Here is a 24,884-nt window from a genome sequence, read left to right as displayed (position 1 = left end):
CTGTAAAACTGCTTAATTTTCTTGCTAGAAAAGGGCTTAGAGTATCCGAAAAGAAGGCACAGTTGGTAGAGAAAAAGGTCAAATATTTGAGACACGTGCTGACTGGAGGGTTACGGTGTTTTGATCCAGACAGAATACAAGGGATTTTACAAGTACCATTACCCCAGACAAAAAAGGAGTTACGGCACTTTTTAGGGTTGGTGGGATACTGCTGAGCATGGATTGAGGATTTTTCTGTTGTGGCCATACCTTTATATGACTTTTTGACCCAAGATAGTCCTAATGTTGTGGTATGGACACCAGAAGGAGAGCAAAGCTTTAAAAACTTAAAAGACAAATTGGTTAAGGCCCCAGTCTTAGCTCTTCCAGACTCAGAAAATGAATTTGAACTATATGTAGATGTTAAACAGGGTCATGCTAAAAGAATTTTGGTGCAAGAGCATGGAGGAACAAGGTTGCCTGTTGCTTATTTTTCAAAATTGTTGGACCTGGTGGCCAGAGGCTGGCCTCATTGTCTGCAGAACTGTGCAGCCACAGCTCTGATGGTGGCTGAGGCCTGAAAGCTGACAAGGGGAGGGTATCTGATTGTTAAAGTTTCACATCAGATTAAAGCTATGTTAACTGAAAGAGCCTCTAAGTGGGTGACCAGTGCTCGGTTATTACAGTATGAATCTTTTTTAATGGAATAGGAGGATTTAGAATTTAAAAGTGGGGAAGGGTTCAACCCAGCCTCCTGTTTGAATGGCCCTGGAGAGAGGGGCCAGGAAGAAACCCATGACTGTATTCAGGTGATGGATCTCCAGTCACAGGCTAGGGAAGATTTGTGAGATACTCCCTGGCCTGAGGGACAAAATGTGTTTATTCATGGATCTTCAAGGATGATAGAAGGGAAATGATTTACAGGATACTCTATCATGAATGGAAAGCACTTAAAGGAATGGGGGAGGTTACTGCCCACCTGGTCAGCACAGACAGCAGAGCTGTATGCAGTTGTGAGGGCCTGTGAATTATATCGGGACAAGAGAGGGAATGTTTTTACTGATTCTAAGTATGCATATGGGGTGATCCATGCATTTGGGAAATTATGGGAAGAAAGAGGTTTATTAACCTGCAGGGGAAAGACGTTAGCTCGTGACAGCTTAATCTCTCGCCAATTGGAAGTGGTGAATTTACCAAAAAAGTTAGCAATAATGCACATCAAGGGGCACCAGGCAGGGTGCTCGGAGGAGGTAATAGGAAACCGACTGGCTGATGAAGAAGCTCGGAAAGCTGCATTGTTGCCAAAAATCTCTTAGATGCTCCCTTTGCTCCCAGTAACTGCACCCGTGCCAGAGAAACTGTCTTTTCCACCAGAGGAACTTGAGATAATTTAAAAAAGTAGAGCAGAGGAAAGAGGGGATAATTAGTTTACAAGGGATGGTAAGCAGTGGATGCCAAAAGCTCTGGCCTTGCAATTATTAAAACAACTTCAGGAAGAGAGTCATTGGGAGGTAAAGAGCTGGGATTTGACAAGGGAAAAAAGGGGTTTTGGAAACCTGAGTAAGTTTTTGCCAGGCAAGTTTAGGAAATCTTGTGACTGGCAGTGTTCCCTGATGAATTCACAGCATTTGATGTCGGCCTACGAACAGGATGTTAGCCCGTTCTAGGCGGGTCTGAACGAATGAAACTAGCTTGTTCAGCAGGCATGGTCCGAAGGTAATAGCTAAAAGTAGCATTGCCAATGGGCCTACCAAAGTAGAAATTAGGGTGGTCGACCATGGTGATCGGTTGAACCAGGATTCGAACCAGCCCTGCTGAGCTTCCCTGTCTTTCTGTCTCTGAGCCAGTCTGTTTCGGAGTTCTGCCATGGAGTCTCTGACGACTCCAGTGTGGTCTGCGTAGAAGCAGCATTCCTCTTTCAAGGCGGCACACAGGCCTCCTTGCTGCATGAACAGGAGGTCCAGTCCTCGCCTGTTCTGCAAGACCACTTCTGAGAGTGAGGAGACTGACTTCTCTAGAAAGGAAATGGATTTTTCAATCCTCTGCAAGTCCTCGTCGATGGTCATCTGTAGCTGAGACAGACCTTGGTGTTGGGTCGCTAGGGCTGAGACACCCGTTGCCGTTCCAGCTGCTCCTAGGCTGAGCAGCATTGCGATAGTTATACCCGTTATTATTTCTCTTTTGTGGAGCCAGCTGGGTTCCTCAAAAAGGTGGTACACCTCTTCGTCTGAGTGGTACAGGACCCTAGGAACAATCAGAACTTGGACACAGAAGTCGTTAGAGTCATTGAATTTGGGAAGGAACACACAAGGACTCACTCCAGATCTCTGGCAAACCCACATTCCAGACGTGGATGGGACTACCCACTTATTATTTTTCCTGTCAGGCTTGACAACTTTGGTGCAGACATTGCCTTTCCGCTTAGCTAGGGTTGCATTTCCAAAGCATCTGCCCCGACCTGTGACTTGACTCAGGGTAATACCTTTGCGGGGTGTGTCCCACCTGCACTGGTGAGGGGCATCGGCTGTGGAGTAACTGAAAGGGGTATTTAAAGCAACTCCTTCGTAAAAAGGGGGTTTGACATCGTAACAAAGCCAGCAGGAGTCGGTTAGGTTAGGGCTGGATTCGTTTAGGGATAGAAAGGTAGCTTCTAGCATGCGAAGGATTGGGTCCGACTCCGACCCAGCTGGACGGCCTACGTGGAAGGCTTCCACATCGCCGGTTGGGACATCGGTGACCTTTGTGGGCAAGGCTTTGGGGTAGGTCGTGTTTCTCCCTTTCTGCGTGCTTTTAATCACCTTGTTGGGTCCAACTGCTCGGGGTGCCGATGGTTGGAGCCTGGTAATTCGCACGTTCACCCACTCTTTCGACCCTTGAAGGACTACTGTCCATGCTTTGCCCACGGTCCAACTAGGGTGATTTGGCTGCAAAACTGTCATGTTGTAGTGAGTGCATTTCTGAATTTTAGGGATTTTATGGCTGTTTCGATAGAAGTTTCCCTGTAGGAAAACGGGTGTTTTGCAGCCGGCGAGTGCCCAGGCGAACTGTAGGAACTTGTCGGGCTCTTGTGGCTCCCACCCAGGCCCTGACGGCCTGGCATCTGTAACAATGGTTTCACAGCCCCAATGTCCACAGTATCCCCACGCTGGGTGATTACAGTAACTTTTTCCTGGGTTTGAAGCTGGGCACCAATAGGATAGGTACATGTGTGTGGCGTGTGAGGAATAGGGGTCTACCTTTGGTTGTCCTGGAAACAGGTCAGTAACGCGAAGCATGAAGGATGGGGTGTTCGGTATGGTGATGTCTTTGAGCACCTTGTCACTAGTAAGGCGTCGCATAACCCACCTGAATGGCTGATGTGGGTAGTGGTCTGGGCTGACTTGTCCTCTGGCGACAAGCCCCAACAGCAAAATCACACAGAAATATCGCTGATGCTTGGGTCTCACCCATGTGGGTCTCTCGGGTGCTGTCTGACGGCTTGGTGGTCTGTCACTTTCCTCTGGAAGGGGGATGTATGCGTCACGTGGACGCCCAACAAGCATGTCCTGTAAACAGAAACTCACAATTCTCATTAGTCTCATCCTGCTCATTGTGAAGGTCGGGTTTGATTGACTTAAGTGGACACCACCTGATTTTGCCGTCCTTTTTGACAGCTGCGTACCCTTGTCCCGTGAGCATCAACCTCCAGCCCCGTTCCCATTCGCCTAGCTCATTTTTAATTACAACCTGCGGGCCCTCCTCTAACGCTCTGGAGGCCCAGTGTTTTTGAACGGGACTGTTTGCTTCATTTCCCCTAGGGAATTGATTCAGTGCTAACAAAGCGGTTGCTAGTATACGTGCCTGCTCTCCTGGGGGAATGGAGTTGACAAAGCCCTCTGCTTTTGCCAACACCTCTAGCCTGGTTTTCAGGGTTTGATTTGCTCGCTCAACTATGGCCTGCCCAGTACTGTTATATGGGATACCTTGCACTAATGTGATGCCCCATTTTGAGGCGAATTCCTGCACTGGTTTAGAAGTGAAATTGGAACCGTTGTCAGTTTTGATCTGCTTGGGGATACCAAGCTATGCCATGGCTGTCAGCCAGTGCTGAATTGTGGCCTTAGAGTTGGTTTTGTGGTGCTGTGTGGCTACGATCGTTCCGCTGAAAGTGTCCACTGTCACTGCAAGCCATGCTCGGGGCTTCAGCAGTTGACACAAGGTGAAGTCCAACTACCAGATTTCTGAAGGCTTGAGACCTCTTGGGTTGACCCCACTGGTCCACAGGGGTGACTTCTGGCAGTGAGGACAGGTAGCCACTACATGTTTTGCATCCGCTGTCGAGATCCCGCATCTCTTTGCCAGTGCTTTGGCTCCGATGTGGAGTGACTTGTGTAGTTGACGAGCTTCCTGCAACGTCCAGACGCCTTTTGCTGCAGCGTCCGCTTTGTCGTTGCCGGACTGGAAGTAACCTTTGACTGGGTTGTGGCTGTTGACGTGAATGACGGATATGGTGCCCTGTCACGAAGAGAGTGCTTCTTCCAGCATTAGGGCTGCTGCAGATGTTGACACACCTGGTCCTGCCATGGCTAGGCAGAGCCTTGCCACGAATATAGAGTTCGTTACAATGTTGAGGTGTTCATCTTGAAAGAGTCCGCACACCAAAACTACTGCTGCTGCTTCCAGTTGCTGCACTGACAGTGTGGGATCACATGCTTTGACGCAATGCCATTGTTCTCCTGCCTGCCACACTGCTGTTGCGGTAGAAGTCGTGGAGGAAGCATCTGTGAAGACTGTCGGTCCTGGCTGCGGTCGGTCCGTGACCTTTGGCGGCATGTCTATGTCGACAATGGTCAGCAACTGAGTCCAAGGTGGTCTGGCGGAGTAGGAGATTTCTCCTCCAAAGCCGGTGAGAGCAAGGGCTAGGTGCTCCGATATTGTAGTTGACTCTATGGTCAACTGCTTGTGGAAAGGAAGGTGGATTCTTGTTGGCTCGGTTCCTAGGTGTTTCAAGGCGAGTTTCCTGCCTTTCTTGATGAGGTTGGCGATGCATTCTACTCCTGGGGGAGTAGAGAGACTCGGACAGCAGCACGGCACCTGGGGAAAATGCACGAGCAGGTCTTCCAAGGACCACCCACTGGATTGGTCGGGACTTTTCGGAAGGTCCTTGGGCCAGTGCTCCCACTCCCCCCTTTGGCGTGAAGTGCACGTATAGGTCCAGGGGCATGGCTGGGTTCCACCTGGCAAGTGTGCCAGTGGACATCTGCTGTTCGATGAAGTCGAGGGAGCTCGTTGCTTGCGGTGTCAGCTCCTTGGGTTCCCAGGGGTGCTTTCCTTTCAAGAGGCCATATAAAGGGTCCATGACCTCGGGAGGAATCAGGACGATGTTGCGAAGCCACTGCAGTGATCCCACCAGGCGTTGCACGTCATGGAGCGTCTTGACGTCTCGGTGGACCTTCACCTTGGGAGGTGTCACGTAGGAGCTTGTGATCCCCACTCCCAGGAAGGTCACACAGGGTCCTCTCTTGATCTTTGCGCTCGCGATCTCGAAGCCGTTGGCCTGGAGGATCTCCGTGATCGTGGACACCAGGTGATCCACTTGGCTCGCCGATGGTGCTGCGACTAGGATGTCGTCCATGTATTGAATGATGGTTGCGGCGGGGTAGGAGTGTCGGACTGGCGTCAGTGCTCTGTCCACAATGATCTGGCAGATGGTTGGGCTGTCTACCATACCTTGGGGTAATACTTTCCACTGGAAACGAAGGTTGGGCCGCTTGCCATTTGGGAACACAATGGAAAAGGCGAATCGTTCTCTGTCCTCAGGATGCAGGGGTATTGAAAAGAAACAGTCTTTAATGTCCAGCACTGCGCATGGCTGTCCTTCAGGGATGGCTGAGTTCATGGGTAGCAGTGTCTGAACTGGGCCCATGGGTCGGATTGTTTTGTTCACTTCTCTCAGGTCGTGGACGAGGCGATAACCTTCTCCAGACCTTTTAGGGATTACAAACACAGGGGTATTCCATGGGCTAATGGAGGGTTCTATGTGACCTTTTTGCAGTTCGCGTTCGACCAGTTCCAATAAGGCTGCCACTCGAGGCTCTGACAGGGGCCACTGCTCGACCCATATGGGGTCTGATGATTTCCAAGTCAATTTTATCAGCAGCATAGGGTGTACAGCAGTGGCCCTCATTATAAATTTGTGATCCTGACTCCTAGCATAGCAAGGACATCCCTTCCTCTCAGGGGTGGAGAATTTTGCAGAATGTAGGGGTAAATTGCTACTGTCTGTTCTGATCCCTTTTTCGTGTGAAGTGTTATAGCTACCAGCTGGGTGCTTTTCCATGCCCTGGATTGTCCCCCCACCCCGTTCACTGGAGGGACTTCTTTAATTTGCCAATGTCTGGGCCAATGCGCTTGGGGAAAAATCGTGCAGTCTGATCCCGTGTCCGCCAAAAACTGAAGCCCTATGACGTGAGGGTCCTGACTGCCGTAAAGGCGGCATGTCCCCCACACCGTCAGGGGCTCCTTCCCTATTTTCATGGCCAGGGCCACCCAGGGGTTCCGCTCTGGGGCGCCCCCTGCTGACCCTGTGACACCGGCGCAGTTTGTGGCGCTGGAGGGTGCGAAAGTACCGCTGGCGGTGCTGCACAGTTCTGCCATTGTATTGCTGGCGGGGATGCAAAACTGATTGCCTCCTGTGTGAGCATAGGGTATGAGAGTCCCCTGCCCCACTGGGAGTTGGCATAGATGGGCCATCTTGCATTCGCAGAGGGAGGAGGCTGAGTATGGCCCGCGCGCCCCCTCCCCCTTCCGTTTCCCCGGGGCCTGGATCTGCATTCCCTGGCGAGGTGCCCTTTTTTTCCACAGTTCCAGCAGGTCCCTCTCGGGCGTTGTTGGAGCGAGGGTACTGCTACGGAGTGCTGTGCCGGCTGGGGACAGCTTGCTGTGACATGCCCTGCTTGACCACACTTCAGACATGCCATGGCATTGGTTAGGGTATGAACCGCTGCCTGCCTGGGTGTCAGCTGCTCTTCTCTTACTACATGTTTGATCATGTCAGCCAAGCTAGCCCCGGTCGGCAGGGAGTGCAAGATATCTTTGGTGACGGTGTTGCACTGCTGTCCTAGGCAGTCAGTCACCATGGGCCCCCTTGCCGCCGCAGGCAGGGTAGAGGAGTCTATCGCTGCTTGCAGGCGATCTACAAACTGCGTGAAGCTTTCACTCTCCCCCTGTTTTATGGTAGACCACGGTGCTGGTTTGTCTACCACCCGAGAGACGGCACATATGGTTTCTCTGGCTGCTCGGGTTGTTGCCCTGACCTCCTCAGTCCAGAGCTGTGCCGCCTGCTGCTGTGGCGTAGCCACGTCATCATGCTTCCCTAGCAGTCTGGACAGGCTGGACCCGTGCAGCTGCTGCCCCTGCCCAGATGCCTGGGCTAGTGCGGCCGCGCAGTGATCTGACCATTCCTGCTGAAATACAATCAGCCCCGCCCCGTCAAAAAGCATGTGGCTTATTTGCGTGATATCAAAAGGCAGCAAATCGTCATTGCTAAAAAGGCCATCCACGAGAGTGGAAACTACGGCTGAGCTGATCCCCTTTTCCTGAATCGCTTTTGCAACCGCCTGTACTTCTTTTGCATTTAGCGGGGTATAATTCCGCCTTTGGTTACGCTGCGAGCCTGTGACTCGTACCGGGAATGCGTGTATGGTGGCCGCAGGCCTTTATTTTACCCCAATCGGTGAGTTTGTATTGTGATTGTTTCCCTGCATTGTTTAAAGCTCTACTCGGTTTCGCTTGAAACCGCATTAATTCTGTTCTCTCCGCTTCCGAGTCGCTGCCGGACTCGGTCAGCTCTGTGTAGCTGGCTGAGGAGCTATCGCTCCACTCAGAGTCGGAAGTAAACTGCTGGTACACTTCCGGCTTTCCATGCGATTTTGTTCGGCTCCGACCCCGCCCCGCCCTTCGGGGTTCGTGCCGCTCCTCCCTTCGGGTTCCCTGCCCCCCGCGAGGAGGGATCTCTCCCTTATACAGTAGCAGCGCTGGGCGCGGTTCCCGATCGTGTGTCCGCCCCCTCTCGCTCTCCCGCGCGTGCGCGATCGCGGGGACCTGCAGGTCTGGACTGAGCATGCGCTCTCTGCTGGTCTCCCGCGCGTGCGCGTTCGCGTTCGCGGGGATCCGCGCCTGCACATTTTTCGCGCCGGGAGCTCCCGGGCTCCGCCCCCTGCCTGGGTCGCCGGCGCCATTTTCAAACGTATACGGCGGTGGAACCGGCGCCGCCCGCGCGTCCGCGCTGGCCGCTTTTTCGGCGCCCCTGGCGTGTTCCGCGAGCCCCCCCCCAAAAGGACCGCGCGCGCTGCTCTGCCTCCCGCGTCGGGTCGGTGGTCGGGGAAGGGGGGGGGGGGGGGGGCGGGCAGAGAAACCGCGGTTTTCTCGGCGGGCTCCGCGGATGGGTTGGAACCCGGCGTGCTCCGCGAAAGGGTCAGTGGGCTTAGCGCCCGGTCGCCGGCTGGCGGGCTCGGCTCCCGGTTGCCAGCTGGTGGGGCAAGGACGGACGGGGAAACCGCGGATTTTTCGAGAGGTTCCGCGCGGGGATTAGGATCCCGCGGAAGGGTCGGAGGGTCCCCTGGTGGCTCCGGGGGGTTCGGACTCGCGCTCGGGGAGGGATGGAACGCGCCCGGCCCCCGTGTGTTCCCGATTTCGGTCAGACCATTCCCGGAGGTGGTCTGCGTCGCGGCTCCCACCCCCAGCTGCGGTGTAATTAATAAACATGTACGCGCAGCATTCCAAGTCTCCTCTTCCTCTACTGCCTTGCGTAGGGCCTCCTCTACTTTCCCCCACGCTTTTAGGCTTTTTCCACTGCCGGTGGACTTTGTGTCCTCTGCTAGAGCTGCAGTACACTTTTCCCACACCTCCGAGTGTAATATATCGACGGGACGCTCTATCGCGCCCAACTCCAGGAGTCTTGCAATAGCAAGATATAAATTCCTGAGTTCACATTTTATTCCCCATTGCTCATGAATCGAACTTACGACCTTCGCTAGGGTGTGCATGCTGTTCGCTGGTCCCAGGGGCGTCCCCCTTCGCGGTAGTCGGACCCACCACTACTGCCGCTGTCGTCGTCCAGGCGAAACCCGTCACCCGAGTTTTTCTCCTGGGTTTCGGCACCACTTGTTGCCTTCTGATGCAAGGCAGGCGACCTGGTTCTGATGAAACAGCACGGCGACCCAATACCCTTCAGGGTCGCTCGGGCCAGTAACAAGACGCTTACACCAATGTGGTAGACAGTTAAAGGCGTTTATTGTCTCATCTTATGGGGTTATATACTCTAGGGTGCTTTACTATGTCAGAAAGGGGTTTTGCAATACTTCCTAGGTTAGTAAGGAATGGAAAGTTACTAGCATGTTAGGGGGGCTACAGTCGTTACATTCCAAGGGTGATGGCTTATCTTAGGGGATTGGGAAAGAGACGGGTCCTGTGACTTCTCGTAACAGCGCGTGATCTTCCGACCGCCTTTCCCTATACACTATACAGGTTACTGGCTCTTGTGAAATCTTTTCGACAGGAAGCTCAGCTGGCACAGACCCTGCCTTTGGACTTTGCTGTTCACAACATCCAGCCAGGAGACTGGGTCCTAGTTAAGGAGTGGAAAGAAGCACCCCTGGTGGCCAAGTGGCTTGGACCTTTCCAAGTGTTTCTGACCACAGAACCAGCCATCAAGACAGCTGAACATGGATGGACCCATCACACTCGGGTCAAGATCTCTGAGGCCCCGGAGATTTGGACATCTCAGCTGGAGGAGAAGGATGGGAAGCTGCGACTGACACTCTGCAGGAGTGGACTGGAGCAGTAGCCAGTGCTGGGGAAGCTCTGTGTGCCTACCCACAGAGTGCCTGCTGAAATAGTTTGTGTTGGCATCCCTCCTCTTGGATCTCCAGTCATTGGGGGCCAATCCTTGCTGTCATTATATTCTTTATGTTAAGCTGTTTCTTTGTCTTCTCTCACTACAGGTGGTGTGGAAGACAACGTGAAAGTGAAAATTAGGTTAGGAGATTAGATGACACCGTTAGAATGTTTCTCTTAATACTCTTATTTTGTCAGTTAGGTTGGGGCCAAAAGTGGGAAAATAATTTTTTAACCTTGGGAGAAGAAGTAGCAAAAACCTTTAACCTTAGCAATTGTTGGGTCTGCAGAGGGCCAGGGGGATCTGAAAGCTGGCCATGGGTGGCCAGCCCAGTTGAGTCTAAATCGTGGGTTAGCACCTTGAGTGAGGTCCATAATGGAACAAGATTTTGGGATGAAGAAAGAAGTCTATGGCAGCTTCATTCTTTTGAAAGAGGCATTTATTGTCTAAATAGAACAGGAAACATATATGTGGGAAAAAGCGTTTGTGACTGGACTTTATCCTCGGGTTTAGATTGTCGGACCCCAAACTGCTCTCCTTATGGTTGTTCCAGATATCAAGGCAGATGGAATCAAACACATGTTAAGCTCACTAATGGTAGCTGGGTAAGGTGTTCCTTCCATAATTACCGGAAGGATTTTGAAGGCTGTAAAGCAGTAGGGAAGTTTTTTGACCCTTTATTTTTAAGCTGTCCCCAAGATAATTCCACAAGTAGGACACATAGTCCATGGCTATCAGTGGAAGTGGCAACACTCTGGATGGTATTAGACTATTTATTAGCAGAAGAAGAGGGAGTGTGTGGCAAATTGAATGACTCAAACTGCTGTTTGCAAATAAATGACAATGGAAAGGTGGTGAAAAAAATAACAAAAGAATAAGAAAGTTAGATCATGTACCAGTCCAAACATGAAAAAGATGGGAATGGGAAGGGGACATGTTTTTGTGGTTACCTGGTGGACTATGGGTTAAACAACTGCTTTTTTTCCTCTTATGTGCTGTAGCAACTCTAATCTTTTTACCATGCATGATCCCTTGCTTAGTACAACTTATTCAACATGTGATCAAAGGGATGGAGGTAGTAGCCATGCCTACTGATCCAGAGATGGCTACAAAAGGACAGAAAGTGATGTCTCTGCAAATAATTGCAAAACCAAAAAAGATCCAGGAACAGGAAATTAAGTCAATAACTAAAGTTTGGTAAGACAATTATTAAAAAAAAAAAAAAAAGAAGAGGGATTGAAAGGAATAGCAGATTTGTCTTTACAAACAAGCTGTGGCTCTGCTGGGAGATAAAACTAACACTGAGAGATAAAAGAAACAATGGGAAGGATTCCACTGATTGATGAATTGAAAAAGATATTTGCTTTTACAAATAAACTTGAGGTTTGCTGATAAATGAAATTAGACATTGAAAGATGAAAGAAACAAGGAGGAAGAAAAAACCCCTAAATTCCGTAAGAATTAAAAATTAAAAGGGAGGGTTATGCATTAGAGGGAAATCTTCGGTATCAGGCGTATCGGGAAGTCTGTACCTCTCGAGTACCTCAGCCAATGGGGAAAGAGCGAAGGGAAATGGTGCCGGGAAATGAGGATAAAAAGAAGGCTGCGTCCTCCACAAATTTGAGAGATCCCAGGGGAATGCCCCATGGCCTCTCCCTTTAATCGAATAAAGTCAAAAAGGACTCCTCTGTCTCCTTTTTGGACATAAACCTCTGGTGTTTGTGGATTAATTTTCCTAACATGTCTCTTCAGACGGTGGGAACCCTGAGTTGTACAGCATTGAATGGGCCTCTGAGCAGGGAGCAGCACACTGTAAAAACCCTGTCTGTAGAAAGGTGTCTTGGGGTGATTTTATGATACTCTATTCCTGATCATCTGCTTTTTGCCCATAAATGGTTGCTGTAGCTTTACGGTGGGTCCAGAGGAGGGGGAAGCCTTGGGGCTTCTTGCACTGTTTTTTTTCTAAGCCTCAAGCTTGGGCGTGTTCGGTGTGGGGTGGATGGGTTGCTACTTAGCTAGTTTGTTCTTTTGTTAGCTTAAGCAAGAAGTTTCTTTTTCCCCTTTCCCTGGCCTGGAGAGACTGCAGCAGCAATCCTTCCATGGCTTTTGTTTTTTTTTCTTGAGCTGTTTGGCTTGGTTTTGGTCAGACAATCACCAGGAGGCAGTTGACTGGGAGCTGCGGAAACCACTCCGCCTGGCCCCAGACCTCGGGTAAAGCTGAACCAACAAGAGAAAGGACACCAAAATCCACCAGCTTCATCTGCTGTGAGGAGGAGACCAACGCTAGAGGTTCAACAGGTTCCCATCTGTTTTGCCCAAGCTGCTGCGTGAAATTTTTTTTCTTTCCCTGAGACAAAAGCCAGGCGCCATTTTGTTCCCCCCTGCCACGTGGCCATCTGGTTTGTTTCTTCCCCTGGGTGAGTTTTTTCTTTTTTTTTTTTTTTTGTCTATTCATCATTAAGCAACTAGTTAATCATATACTAGCCATTACATTGTATAGAAAGTTATTTATATCAGGTTATATAGGTATAAAATAGCTATGATTCAGGTTATAATGATATCAGGTTATATTGATATCTTATAACTCAAGCTATATAAGCACCTTGTAAATTTGACCTAAGTTATATAGGCATCACTAAGTTTATCCTATGGCTAAGGGATGTGTGCAGCACAATGCAGACCTGGGCTTACTTAGGTTAATTGTTATGTCGATCACTAATTCCTGGATGTACAATTATCTTCTAGTTAGGATCATTACACCACCATGCACACCTTTGGAAGTTGACATTTCGTTCTAGGTTTTCCATTGTAATTGACAGTGTTGCATGTATCTTGCAGCACAGCACAAAGCCCAAAGGCTGCCCCAGTAATACTGCATGGTTGTCATGGTTTAACCCCAGCAAGCAACTAAGTGCCACACAGCTGATCATTCACTCCCCCAAAGCAGGATGGGGGAGAGAATCAGAAGGGCAAAAGTGAGAAAACTTGTGGGTTGACATAAAAACAGTTTAATAATTGAAATATAATGATAATGTAATTGAAAAGAAAATAACAGACAGAGAAATGAAAAGCCAAGAAAGGGAAGTGATGCAAATTAAAACAATTGCTTATCTCCGGTTGACCAATGCTCAGCCAGTCCCTGAGCAGCAGCTCCTCCACCAACCTCCCCCCTAATTTTTATTGCTGAGCATGATGTCATATGGTCTTGAACAGCCCTTTGGTCAGTTGGGGTCAGCTGTCCCAGCTGTGTCACCACCCAACTTAGTGTGCACCTCTAGTGTACTTACTGGCTGGGTAGTGTGAGGAGCAGAAAAGGCCTTGGCTCTGTCTAAGTGCCACTCAGCAATAGCTAAAACATCCCTGTGTTACCAGCACTATTTCAGGCACAAACCCAAAATGTTGCCCCATATCGAAGCAAAGGCAACTCCTATGAGGGGAGAGAGAATGATGCATCTCATTCCAACTTATCAGAAGGCTAAATAATTACTTTATTATACTATACTATATACATTTCATCTAAACTAAATCTGCCTTGCACTCACTCTTGCACACACCTGCACAGAACTGCACTCATCTCTGATTCTCTTGTGACTGTCTTGTGACAGTGCGGACACACACACACACTTGGCCCTGATTGGCCAAAGGAACAAAACATCCTTACTTTGGGTAAACAATCTCCATATTGTATTCTACTTTTGCACAACACAGGCACAGCAAGTGATAAGAATTGTGTTTTCCCTTTCTCTGAGGTTCAGAGAATGTGAATCTCAGAAATATTCCTGGGAAGAATTGTGCCTTGCTTTTCTCTATGAAGAGAATGTGGCAATAGTCTCACACTAGCTACAATGAAGAAAATTAACTCTCTCCCAGCTGTGTGAGTCAACATAGGCAGGCAGCTGGGACAACCACAAACTTGCAGCTAGAATGCAAAGAGAAAATTTTTTCCATTACCTTGCTAACCTGGGGGATTCCCACAGCAACATCTGGGCAGAGGCACAAAAGTGGAGACACAGGCACCATTAAACTCATCATGCTAGAGCATCACTGGCCTACTATTCACACCAGTTTATCAAGAGTTATTCTCAGCTGCACAGTCACTTAAGTGATTTACAGTCCTCCTTGCCAGACTTCTGCTTTTAACTCATTTCTCACGTCAGCCAAAACCAGCAAATTCTTTATCCCTTATTCCATATCATTTATGTCATGCTCAGGTCCTACACTATCCAGTACATCCTCATTAGCCACCACCACCTTCCCATCCTTTAATATAATACACAGATATAATTTGTTTAATCTATGTACCACCCCTGTGAAATGTCCAGAAATGTCCACTGGGCCACTGTAGCTAGGAAAGAACCCTTCACTCCTCTCTCCATCTCTCTCCTTCTCTCTTGGCATTGACTTCTCTCTTGATCTTTCTTCTCCCCCTCTCTCTAAATGTCCCTTGGAATGTCTGCATATCTGCCCTCTTGGTCTTAACCTCTCTCTCTTTCTCTCAGCCATGGCCCCCACCTCCCTCTCTCTCTCTCTCTCTGTCACAGTCCCTCTTTATTTCAGTCTTGCCTTTTAAGTCTCATGAAATTCATCAAGGGGAACTGCTAATTCCTGCACCTGGGAGTAAGAGCCTGAATGAGAGATGCGGGACTTCAGGTGGCTCTTCAAAATACAGTTTATTGTATCCAAGATGTTACAGCAGTCCAGGGTCGTGGGCGACAGAGCCTGTGCCTACAGCTGTCAGCTCCAGCTGCAGACAAGCCTGAAGACCCTTTAATTTTGGTTACAATGCCTTATATACTATTCTTTGCTGAGCATCTTAATACAGAAGAACCAATCTATACCTTAACTTTTATGTATAGCCTATCATAACTACTATAATTACCATATTCATGTTACTATTCTCCAATCACTAAAAGTTAGTATGTTACAGTTTAAGCTAGAAGTTGTTTATCAGTTTTCTTGCAGTGGAAAATTCTGAGACCTTTTTTTCTACTTGCAACATCGGCAGTCTTATTTGCGTGTGATATCTTTCTGCTTGGTAAAAACATCTTTTTGTTTGTTGTCAGCTTATCCTTTGCTCAAAGTCATAAAACCTCTTTCCATCTCAACATAACCTTTGCCTTCTTAGTTATCCAGTAAGACTGGCTCAGCAATTGTCAATTTACACATCTGTTATTCTTCTATATCAAAACTTGCTTTCATTTCTATTCCTTCTTCAGATTCTACATTCAAAAATCTTTCTGCCAAGCACACATATTTGTGAGACTTTCTTGTCAAACTTTCATCCGTGTCAACACCTGGGGAAGAAGAAATCCATGCACCAATATATATTGGGGGGCACCAGGCTGCAAAGCAGCTTGGCAGAGAAGGATCTGAGGGTCCTGGCAGACAGGGTGGTGAGTTGACCTCGGCTGTTCACCAGGTACACAAGTTGGTCTATCACTGCCCCTTCTCAACAGGACAGGGGGAGAAAGTACTATGAAAACCTCATGGGTCAGGATAAGGAGAGGGAGATCACTCAGCAATTGCCACCATAGGAAAAACAGACTCAAATTGGAGACATTAGTTTAATTTATTGCCAATTAAACAGAGCACAAAAATGAGAAATAAGAACAAATCTAAAAACATCTTTTCTCCCAATTTCTCCCTTCTTCTTATGCTCAATGTCACTCCCAACTGGGAGTCACAAAATGTCCAGCATATAGCTAGATAATAATGTGACAAGTGAACAACTGGCTGATGGGTTAGGCTCAAAGACATAGCAAATGGGGTTACATCAGGCTGGTGGCTGGTCACTAGTGGGGTTCCACAGGACTCAGTTTCAGGGCCACTTCTCTTCAATGTCTTCATACAAGTTAGATGTAGGATTCAAAGGTATACTAAGTTTGCTGATGACACTAAATTAGGAGGAAGTGCTGACTCACTCAAAGGAGACATAGACAAATTAGAGAGATGGGCAATCACCAACTGAATGAAGTTTAACAAGGGAAAGTGGTGGATTCTGCACCTGCAATGGGGCAACCTTGAATGTACAAACAGACTGGGGAATGAGAGGCTGGAAAGCAGTGCTGCAGAGAGGGACCTGGGGGTCCTGGTCAATGGCAAGTTGAATATGAGTCAGCAGTGCCCCAGAAGGCAGGAAAGCAAACCATGTCCTGGGGGACATCAGGCACAGCATCGCCAGCTGGTCAAGGGAGGGGATTGTCCCACTCTGCTCTGCACTGGTGGGGCCTCACCTCAAGTACTGGGTGCAATTTTGAGCACCTCAATATAACAAAGATATAAAGCTATTAGAGAATGTCCAAAAGAGGACTATTGTCAAAGAGAGAGTCCCTCTGGGAATCCTCTACTTTTTAACCCCTGTGTGTTCTCAGAGGCGTATCCAGGTCCCCAGTGGCCACACCAGGTGCCAATTTCCAAATCTGGCCACTGATTGGTTTGACCACAACTTTCCCAGAAACTCGCTTCCTGGTCAAACCACGACATTATGAAAGATGGTGAAGGGTCTAGAGGGGAAGTCATATGAGAAACAGCTGAGGTCACTTGGTCTGTTCAGCTTGGGGAAGAGGAAACTGAAGGGAGACCGCATAACAGTCTACAGCTTTGTTTTTGGGATGGCTTTTTATCCCATACCCATTTTTGTTTTTGTTTTGTGTCTGGGGTGGTTGTTGCCCCTCCCCCCGGCTCCGGGAATATCACTATGGGTGAGAGCCAGCCTGGGATTTCCGGGGGGGGGGGGGGGGTGTGAGGGGTGGTTGCATCTTTCCAGGCAAGGGATACTGTTGCCATGTAGCTTTTGTCCATTTTTTTTTCCCCTTTGGCAGTGTGACTGGAGCTTACTGGCTTGTTTCTCTGCTTCTCTGCTGCTTGGGAGCTCAGAGCCAGTACATGCCGTGCTGGGACCCGGGAGCACCCCATCCCCTGCCAGGGCCACCCCCTCTGCGCAGCCAGACCCAGGTATCAGCCATCACAGGTGAGCTACCCAGGGGAGTGAATCCCCGCCCAGCCCTGCTGTTCTCTGCCACTGCTTCAGGGCTTCCTGCTACACTGTAATCCAACAATCAGCAACCTGCAGCTTCTGGCACGGCCCTGGAGTCTTTGCTACACTGTGTTTGTCACCCCCGGTCTGCTCACCTCTGCCATTCCAGCTTGCTGCTTCTGAGGTTCCTGCTAAAGCCCATTTTGCTATCTGGAGGGGCACCAGGATCGGCTGCCTCTGTGAGGTACTAAAGGAAGCTCCTTTTTTATCTCTCCTGCCGGCTGAGCCACCATTACCCACATGCAGAGAGGTGACTGAGCTCATGCCTGGTTGGGCGCCAACAGCACCCCTGCTGGCTGTGAACATAACTACACCAAATGGTAAAGTGCCTGACAGCTGAGACAAGGCTGTTACTGGGTTTCTGGTTTTGTTTGTTGTTACTGCCATTGTTTATGTAGAGTAAAGACAGAGAGTACAATGGAACTGATAAAGGAGCCTGATACCTTAGGCCTAATCAAGCAGAAACCATGGGAGAGACAGACACAGATAACTGCTCCCTGGTGTAGAAGTGACCAAGAGATATGTTGTGAAACTTTGTAATGATTACCAGGTAACTGATGTCATGAAGCATGTGTAACCAATGAGAAATTGTTACCAAAAATACAATCCTATATAAGTACCATACCCATAAAACCATAATTGTTGTTGTTTGCTTGCCTTTTTATACATATATATACTAATAAAAAACTGTTATTCCTAATCCCATATCTTTGCCTGAAAGCCCCGTAATTTCAAAGTTATAATAATTTGGAGGGAAGGAGGTCATATTTTCCATTCCAAGGGAGGTTCTCACCTTCCTTGGCAGACACCTGTGTTTCAAACCAAGACAAGCTTCCACACGATGGGAGGCAGTGGGGCAGGCACTGATCTCTTTGGTGACCAGTGATAGGACCTGAGGGAATGGCATGAATCTGTCTTGGGGGAGATTTAGGTTGTATATTAGGAAAAGATTCTTCTCCCAGAGGGTGGTTGGGCACTGGAACATACTCCCCAGGAAGGTGGTCACAGCACCAAGCCTGACAGAGTTCAAAAAATGTTTGTACAGTGCTCAAAGTGTGATTTTTGAGGTTGTTCTGTGCAGAGCCAGGAGTTTGACTTGATCACTGGGGGTCCCTTTCAACTCAGGATATTCTGATTCAATGGTTATATTAACTCTTCTATCTCCCTTTTCCCTCCCTGAGCAGCACAGAGAGACAGGGAATGGGGATTGCCATCAGTTCATAACTGTTCGTCTCTGCTACTCCCTCCTCACACTCTTTCCCTGCTCAAGTTTGGAGTCCCTCCCATGGGATACAGTCCTTCATGAACTGCTCCAGCATGGGTCCTTTCCATGGGGTATAGTCCTTCAGGAACTGACTGTGCCAGCATGGGCCCTTTCCATAGGGTAAGAAATCCTGCCAGCAAACATGCTCTAGTGTGGGCTCCTCTCTATGGGCTTCAGCTTCCTTTGGGGCACATCCACCTGCTCTGGTGCATAGTCCTCCAAGGGCTGCAGTGTGGATGTCTGCTCTGATGTCTGATAAGGTGCTCTGTGGGCTGCAGGGGGACAACCTGCATCACCATGGTCTTCTCCACAGGCTGCAGGGGAATCTGTTCTACTGCCTGTAGCATCTCCTCCCCCTTCTTCTTCACTTACCTTGGTGTCTGCAGGTTTCTTTCTCTCACTTAGCTCTCACAGCTGCTGCAGAGCATTTTTTACCCCTTCTCAAACATATTATCATAGAGGCACTACCAACAGTCATTGATTGCCTTAGGACACTGCTGCAAAGAAGTAAAAGACTGAGTAATTAAGAGCGTCCTGATAGCGATTACTGTGAAAGCAGCAAGATCCAGGCTTTAGGACAGAGAGTGCATCCGTGTGCTCTTAGAGATCCCAGCTACTGCAGAAAGAGGAAGTGGATCAACAAGAGCAATGGGCATGCTGCAGAGCTGAAAGACAATATTTCTGGGCACAAATAAGAAGCAGGTAGGATGGTGGTGATAAAAGAGCTGATGTGAATGTTAAAAGAGCTGGTGGGAATGTTTTCCTGTTTCTCAGAAACCAGAAAAAAATCACAACAAAACTGCTAATTATTTGCACTGCTGCAAGCATCTTGTTTGCAAAAGTTTATGTGAACCACAAGGGCCCTATATGCAAACTGCTTTTCTGAACTTGCTGGGCCACTGAATGTGTCTCCCACTACATTAGAAGATATGTTGTCTCTGTAAGGGACTTTCCAGTTACTGCAACCCCCTGCAGAGGGAGAGGCTGTTGAACACAGTGAAGATATTTTCCAGGTAGGACCATCAGCTGTCCTCCCAAGTCCTGAGTGGGCATTTGAAAACCCAACTTTACCCTCACCCTGAAATTCAGTAGGGATGGTGGAGGAGGCAACAGAATGTTCCATGGCTTCTATAAAAAATGTTTGGCATTGGGAATGGCAAATCCAGAGGTTCAGGGATAGGCAATATGTAGAAGAACACAGATTTATTAATTTCGGTCAGGTATCACTACACAAAGCTTATGAAACATTTGTTCAGGGTATAGAGCAAATTTATGTTTATTCATGCCAGTTGTTTGATCCTGGTGATCATGTTGAGCTCCATCTTGAAGCTGTCAGCATTCATGAGTCTTGATATCCTCTTAGTATTAAGTAATATCAATGCTACAAAATTTTTAGACTGGACCTGTACTCTCTTGCAAAGTAAGAGAGCCCTGTGTTTTGAACAGACTTTCCTCCTGGCTATAAATGTTGTCAAAGATGTTGGGGGTCGGGTAAGCAGAATCCTGCAGTCTGTCCCCCATTCCAAAATTATAGACTAACAGTGGTGCTATTTAATTGATCTAAATAACAGTGATAATAATCTCTGTTTTGCCATGAATATTTCAGCACTTACAGCTGTGGGGGACCTGACAGATGCAGAATTAATAAATGGAGCAAACAGGCTACATAATGGACTGAAGTGGTCTGTGCAACAGGAAGGTCATGCTGAGTGATATCCCCTTGTTTGAGGATCTAGGATGTTAATATGCATCTCCTCCTGTCTGAGATGAAAAAGTATTGGGGGATTTTAAAGCAAAGCATTAGTATTAGATTTATGTATTGGATTTGTGTGGTAAGGTTTTGGTAACCAGGGGGACTACAGGGATGGCTTCTGTGACAGAAAGCTAGAAGCTTCCCATATATCCAATAGAGCCAATACCAGCTGGTTCCAAGAGGAGCCCACCATTGACCAAGGCTGAGTCAATCAATGACAGTGGTAGTGCCTCTGTGATAACATATTTAAGAAAGAGAAAAAAATGCTGTGCAACAGCAACCAGAAGAAAGGAGTGAGAATATGTGAGAGAAACAACCATGCAGACATCATGATCAGTGATGAAGGAAGGGGAGGAAGTGCTCCAGGTGCCAGAGCAGAGATTCCCCTGCAGCCTGTGGTGAAGACCATGGTAAGGGAGGTGCTTCCCTTGTAGCCCATGGAGGTTAACAGTGGAGCAGAGATCTACTTGCAGCTCGTGGAGGACCTCATGTCAGGGTAGGTGGATGTGCCTGGATGAGGCTGTGACCCTGTGGAGAGTCTGTCCTGGCAGAACCTGTGCACCCGTGAAGAGAGGAACAGGTTTGATGGCAGGACTTCAGACCCCATGGCGTACACATGCTGAAGCAATCTATTCCTGAAGAACTGCACCCCATGGAAATGACACATGTGAAAGACTCACATTGGAGAAGTTCATGGAGGACTGTCTCACATGAAAGGGAGGGACCCTATGCTGGAGCAGGGGCAAAAGTGTGAGGAGGAAGGAGTGGTAGAGAAAATATGTGATGAATTGACCACAGTCCCTATTCCCTGTCCCTCTACTTCGCTCAGGGGGAGGAGGTAGAGAAATCAGGAATTAAGTTGAGCCCAGGAAGAAGGGTGAGCTGGAGGGAAGGTGTTTTAAGATCTGGGGGTTTATTTCTAATTACCCTACTCTGATCTGACTGGTAATAAATTAAATTAATTTCCCCAAGTCTAGTTGGTTTTGACCATGATGATAATTGGTAAGTGATCTCCCTGGCCTTACCTTGACCCAATAGCCTTTGATTGTATTTTTTTCTCCCCCTGTCCAACTGAGAAGAAAGAATGATAGAAGAGCTTGGTGGGCATCTGGCATCCAGCTAAGGTCAACTCACCACAATGTCCTGTTGCCACATTTTCTTCATAGAGAAAAGCAAGGCACAATTCTTCCCAAGGATATTTCTGAGATTCACATTCTCTGAACCTCAGAGAAAGGGGAAACACAATTCTTATCACTTGCTGTGCCTGTGTTGTGCAAAAGTAGAATGCAATATGGAGATTGTTTACCCAGAGTGAGGATGTTTTGTCTCCTTGGCCTATGAGGGCCAAGAGTGTGTGTGTATCGGACTGTCGGCTGACAGTCACGAGAGAATCAAGAGAGGAGTGCAGTTGTGAGCAAGAGTGAGTGCATGACAGATTCAGTTTTGATGAAATGTATATAGTATTGTATAATAAAGTAATTATTTAGCCTTCTGATAAGTTGGAGTCAGATGCATCATTCTCTCTCCCTTTGTCGGAGTCGTCCTTTGCTTTGATAATGTCCCAAGATCAGTTTCCTCCTTTTACATGAGGAACATTATTATGGTGTTAAGGATGGCAGGAAGGTATATTGGTGGGGAAGGTTTGTGATCTTTTTCAAAAACTGTAGAACCATGGCAATAGCTATAAATATTATTGCTGGCTCTGCTTGTGTCACAACTGTACAGTTAACTTAGGGAGGATAAAGTGTCCCAGCTGCAGACTACCAAGGAGACCTGAAGACATGTTTCAATAGGCACAAGGCCCTAGCTATTAAAAGAGAAATTCATTGTTTGTCTATGAGTTTCTGTAAGAAGGGCAAGGCCTATATAGAAATCTATCATGAATGTAAAGGCTGGAAGTAAGGAATTTGCTATAAACAGATCTATAATGTACACTGGCACCAGTGTTTCAAAAATCCATATGGAGGACAGGGCTACATTATCTATGAGATGGGATGTATGCAGGAGAGCAAGACACGTATCTTAAATGATATTTGTTGCCATGGAACTAGCACTGAATGTCCCATGGGATGAAGAAGAAGGGGAAGTGTTGTTATAGATACATATTATAATATTGAATTTTCGCAAATATTAAAATTGATTTTATATGTGTGATGTTAAAGTCACTATGATAAAGATATAGTTTTTATTTCTTTTGTTAATTAAGCTTAGGCATAGTAGTAAAATAGCTGATATAAGTATGCTTATGTTTAAATGCCTGCTTGGATGGGATAACATCCAATGAACATAAGATGAGGACACCTGCTACAGATATGCCAACTATCAGCATCTGCTGTTTGAAGAAAGTATGGACCAAGGCCCAAATTGGAAGTGATAAAGAGAAGGAGCCAAAACCACAGCCAAGAAACACACATGCTCTAAAAAGTGGACCCAAGGAGGGGCCATGTAAAATAGTTCCTGGAATATGTAAACTAGTTTATGGATATGCATAAGGGTCTATGAATATGCAACAGGCTGATGTAAGGGAAAAGGTATTTAAGAGGTATCCCCAAAGGTAATAGTGTGCTCTTGGCTGAATGCCAAGATGCACCTGGCCATAATAAGCTTTGCTCTATGGTCCTTGTCTCCTATTGTCCTTTATTCAACTTCTAAATTTTCACAGGAGAGTGAACGTTTTTTTTTTTTCACAAATGGGCACTTGTCCTGGGATGTAACACCTTGCTCCCGAGACCACCAGGAGATCCCAAGCAGGGGAGGCACACCCTGTCAGGTTTAGGCAGCCTCACTCTGTCTCTCCTGGCGTGATCAGTGGTTGTAGGTAGAACACCTGGTGGACAAAAAGAGACACATAATGCAAAGGAAAAGGGGAAAAAAAAAAGCTTCCTAAGAACCGCTGTAGCCCCATAAATTCTTGTGCATGAAGACTCAAAAAGAAAAGAGGATTGGTAAAGTATTCTTTCGGGGGAAAAATACGGGGAGACGAATGTGTGTGTGAATGAGACGTGGGCTGGTTATTCCAGACCTGCGAAGTGAGTGAGGGGTCTCCCATGCTGCTGCTTTCTTTTGTGAGAAAAATGGCCAGTAAAGAGACGAAGCAAGTGATAAAAGGAGTGAGAGAATCCCCCGGGGTAACTGGGACTGGGTCTCAGGGAGGGGTGGGACCCCTTGAAAAGAGGGAGCCGAGGGTTTTCCTGGCACAATCCACTGGGAAAGCAGGATAAAAAGTAGAGGGGGCCCCTAAACATTCTGCTGGATTGAGGGATAAGATGCCCAAGAGCATCCAGGGTTGGACAACACTACTGGATTGAGGGATACCCAAGAAAATCCGGGGTTGGCCAATAACATTTGAGATTTTATAATACCTGTGGGTGGATATTAACAAGTGGCTTGAAAGTAAAAGGTACCTTGTTGTTGTCTTGTTGTGAGTGAGAATGAGTGAGATATTAAAGAAATAAAAGTGAGTGTGAATGAATGAAAGTATATGTGATATAGATTGTTGATTTAAAGTTTAACTTTTCTGGAAGAAGGTGGATTGTATTTTTCTGTGCTGTGAAGAGTGGGAGGTGTTCAGGTTGTCAGGGGAATGGATTGGATGTCAGGGGAGTGGATTTCTCATGGGGAAATAAGACGGGGAACCAGAGAAAGGGGCTGGGACCCCCTGGAAATGTTGCCTCTCCCTGTCTCTAGTTTTTCTGCTCATGCCAGGAGCTCCAGTCTCCCTACCCATATCAACTTCTCTGCCTGTGTCAGGAATTTCAGCCCTCCCCACCCGTACTGACCGTGATCACTCCTGTGAAAAATGTGTATTTTATGATTGAGGATGTTTTGTCTCCTTGGCCTATGAGGGCCAAGAGTGTGTGTGTATCGGACTGTCGGCTGACAGTCACGAGAGAATCAAGAGAGGAGTGCAGTTGTGAGCAAGAGTGAGTGCATGACAGATTCAGTTTTGATGAAATGTATATAGTATTGTATAATAAAGTAATTATTTAGCCTTCTGATAAGTTGGAGTCAGATGCATCATTCTCTCTCCCTTTGTCGGAGTCGTCCTTTGCTTTGATAATGTCCCAAGATCAGTTTCCTCCTTTTACATGAGGAACATTATTATGGTGTTAAGGATGGCAGGAAGGTATATTGGTGGGGAAGGTTTGTGATCTTTTTCAAAAACTGTAGAACCATGGCAATAGCTATAAATATTATTGCTGGCTCTGCTTGTGTCACAACTGTACAGTTAACTTAGGGAGGATAAAGTGTCCCAGCTGCAGACTACCAAGGAGACCTGAAGACATGTTTCAATAGGCACAAGGCCCTAGCTATTAAAAGAGAAATTCATTGTTTGTCTATGAGTTTCTGTAAGAAGGGCAAGGCCTATATAGAAATCTATCATGAATGTAAAGGCTGGAAGTAAGGAATTTGCTATAAACAGATCTATAATGTACACTGGCACCAGTGTTTCAAAAATCCATATGGAGGACAGGGCTACATTATCTATGAGATGGGATGTATGCAGGAGAGCAAGACACGTATCTTAAATGATATTTGTTGCCATGGAACTAGCACTGAATGTCCCATGGGATGAAGAAGAAGGGGAAGTGTTGTTATAGATACATATTATAATATTGAATTTTCGCAAATATTAAAATTGATTTTATATGTGTGATGTTAAAGTCACTATGATAAAGATATAGTTTTTATTTCTTTTGTTAATTAAGCTTAGGCATAGTAGTAAAATAGCTGATATAAGTATGCTTATGTTTAAATGCCTGCTTGGATGGGATAACATCCAATGAACATAAGATGAGGACACCTGCTACAGATATGCCAACTATCAGCATCTGCTGTTTGAAGAAAGTATGGACCAAGGCCCAAATTGGAAGTGATAAAGAGAAGGAGCCAAAACCACAGCCAAGAAACACACATGCTCTAAAAAGTGGACCCAAGGAGGGGCCATGTAAAATAGTTCCTGGAATATGTAAAC

At 47.3% G+C, this 24,884-nt stretch overlaps 1 protein-coding gene across 1 annotated transcript; it reads right to left on the bottom strand.

The window, feature by feature from the left end:
- Positions 1-1,730: 1,730 nt before the first annotated feature.
- Positions 1,731-6,298, bottom strand: LOC121362649 (the record flags this gene model as incomplete). The annotated part of the gene is made up of 6 exons (XM_041484315.1): positions 5,014-6,298; positions 4,717-4,850; positions 4,233-4,473; positions 3,426-3,478; positions 2,679-2,978; positions 1,731-2,051 (listed from the first exon to the last, which is right to left on the bottom strand). Coding segments are annotated over exons 1-6 (2,334 nt in total), but the record flags the coding sequence as incomplete, so codon positions are not given.
- Between the last annotated feature and the right edge of the window lie 18,586 nt (positions 6,299-24,884).

Source organism: Pyrgilauda ruficollis, unplaced genomic scaffold, assembly GCF_017590135.1.
Source record: "Pyrgilauda ruficollis isolate IOZ18807 unplaced genomic scaffold, ASM1759013v1 scaffold653, whole genome shotgun sequence".
Taxonomy (NCBI): Eukaryota; Metazoa; Chordata; class Aves; order Passeriformes; family Passeridae; genus Pyrgilauda; species Pyrgilauda ruficollis.
The sequence above is the reverse complement of the archived record's forward strand: the minus strand, read 5'-3'. Positions and strand labels throughout refer to the sequence as shown.